Raw genomic sequence first — 2594 nt, 5'->3', positions numbered from 1 at the left:
ATTCCAACCTTGAGTAGTGGAATCTCAGCTATCTGGTTTAGACCTGGGAAATAGTGATGATGGATCATGTAAAATTCCACCCGCAGTACGTGGATTAGGTTCTGGTTGAAGGACATACCTGTTGTGGATGTAGTGTGGTTCCCCCACTAGGGTGCTAATCTTCTATTGGTATGCCCAAGATCTGTGCTGATGCATTCTGCATGGATGATGCCCTCACCAGCCCCTCCACCTTATCAATGTGAGATTCTACCTGTAGTCTGAGAGGAAGTAAGTATGTTCTGTAACTTAACATTTTCTTAAGTTGAAAATGTATTTCAAATAATACTTACCTCCTTTCACACTCACCCACCCTTCCTCCCCACTAAGAGCCAATGTTAGAGACTGCATATTGAGTCAGTCTCGATAAAGTGATAATATTATCTGAATGAGGTGCTTATATACAGTACCAGGTTAGAGGGCACATTGATGTAGGTGGAGAGTGTCACATGACAGATATTGCCAAGGGCAATGGAGAATAAAAGACTGAAGTAAGCAAGAAAAATTCAGACCAATGCTTAGATGGGCAAAGAAAGGAAACCATAGCAGTCAAGTAATAGTTGTAGTGTGAGAGGAGGTAAGTATTATTGGAAAAACATTTTCAATTTAAGAAAATGCTAACTCAATAAACTCACTCAATTTTTGTTTGACTAACATAAATTTGCTTTTTATATATAGTTCAAATTGTTTTCTGAACTTTAGAAATAGTTCCAGACATTAAGGGTGTGCACATCATATTAAGTACAATTGCTTTCAGTTAAATGACAAAACAAGTTTCTAAGAAACTTCTAGGTTAGAAGCATAGGCTACAATACTGAAATTGATCTGTGTACTGAAACAGATTTTTAGAATTATTATACTAAACAGTGTTTTTCCTGTGATAAATATATATACTCATTATTAATAGATAACTTCATTACATTCTTTTTTTATGTTTTCAAAACTGTTAGCAAAATGATTTTTTTTTTGTCTTTGCAGTTGATCTAGAACCTGAATCACTTCCTGGAATGCTGCTTGAATACACTGAAGTTGTTATTTCTCCTAAAATGAGAGATGATAAAAGTCAGTCTTTTTCTAATAATAATGCAGTACAAGGGAATTCAACTGGAATATCCTATTCTTTGGAATCTAGTAAAACATTTACTAACAGTTCAAATTCCATTGTACGCCCAACAGATTTAACATCGTTATTAGAAAAACCAAAAAATAAGGCAGATAACGGGAACAGTAAAAATCATGATGATAAACCTGTAGAAACTTTATCCAGTTCTGCTTCTGTACGTTCAAACCTTACTCCTTACAGGCATATTTCAGTTTTAAGCCTGTTTAGTGATTTGGCAAAAATGGTAATGTCTACATATGGCTCTAAATACAGTTCATCTATAGAAAACTTAAAAGAACTGGAGGTTCCTCACAAGAAAGAAAATCTACCATTCAATTTAGACATGAGCTTAAGGGTGGTTCCTTATAACTTTGAACCAGATTTTAAATTGAAACAGAATAATGATTCTGTCTTGCTGTTTTCTCCATGTTCTGTTTATCTAAGTGAAGACAGTCTGAAACAACAATATCCTTTCATATCAGAAGTTCCTAAAACATTTATTGCTAAGCTCTCAAAGATTCATACACCTGAAGAGAGACATGCTTATCTTTTCCACAAAAGTAAAGAACAACCAAAGAGTAGAAGACAAGAAAATGAAAAATCCCAGAATGACAAATTATTGCATCCCACAGAAGAATTTGTATTTGATTCTGCAAATGTAAGAGTATTTGTAGTTTCAAAACGAGGAACTAGAGAACAGGAGGAACTTCATCGTATTTTACATTTTTCTTATTGTATGAAGCAGTTAGCTATACCTGATTTACTTAGGAGACAATTAGGGTTAGAGGTAACGAGTGTAGTACGTCTTGAAAGTGTTAACTACCTGGCAACCCATCCTCGATTTCTTTCACTATATCCTCAATCCATGGTAAGAAATTTTTCTGTTTTATTTATCTCATGTAAATATTTTAGCTGTGGTTAAAAATCTAGATGTGCATGTATTGTTCTAGTTGAAGATATGAAAAAGTTAACAAAATATTTATAAATTTTAGTCATAGGTAATTGAAAGTAATAGCTAGCTAATCTTTTAACCCAGCTATCCAAGTATGCTGTCTATGGCTCAGCAGTAAATCTGAGGGCTTATAGTGCTAAGAATTAGATTTCAGTACCTGCAGTGGTCAGAGCACAGATAGCATATTGTGTAGTTTTGTGCAAAATTGAGTTTCCTTTGGAAAGTTTGGTTTATATTTAGAGAGAGTTGACTTCAATTCTCAGCAAATATAGAACTTTTGAGTATTAACCCTTTCCAGATGGGTCACAGGTGAAAGGCCATGTCATCTCGTTTGTTGACTCGTTTTAAAAATTTTAATGAACTACTATTTCATTAATTTATGTCAATAAGTTTGGTATCAAACAGTAGATTATAATTCAAATTTTAGTACTATATATTACTCAGTTTCTTAATTTAAAAGTAAATATAAAAAAAACACATATAAACATTGATTTTTGTGTGTCA

The 2594-nt window shown here is 33.4% G+C and overlaps 1 protein-coding gene across 6 annotated transcripts in view; it reads left to right on the top strand.

The window, feature by feature from the left end:
- Positions 1 to 2594, top strand: part of LOC106460125 (peroxisome biogenesis factor 1-like) — a 125277-nt gene that overhangs the window by 27749 nt on the left and 94934 nt on the right. For all 6 annotated transcript variants that reach the window (XR_002610761.1, XM_022387113.1, XM_022387103.1 and 3 more), the window contains one exon: positions 1015 to 2006. Coding sequence is in view for 5 of the 6 variants with exons in the window: in XM_022387113.1 (XP_022242821.1) it covers positions 1015 to 2006 (992 nt within the window). In the remaining variant the exon portion in view is untranslated. The remainder of the gene's footprint in view (positions 1 to 1014; positions 2007 to 2594) is intronic.

The sequence above is a fragment of the Limulus polyphemus genome, unplaced genomic scaffold (assembly GCF_000517525.1).
Source record: "Limulus polyphemus unplaced genomic scaffold, Limulus_polyphemus-2.1.2 Scaffold32, whole genome shotgun sequence".
In the NCBI taxonomy this organism is placed as follows: Eukaryota; Metazoa; Arthropoda; class Merostomata; order Xiphosura; family Limulidae; genus Limulus; species Limulus polyphemus.
This window is presented reverse-complemented; position numbering and strand designations above follow the sequence as displayed.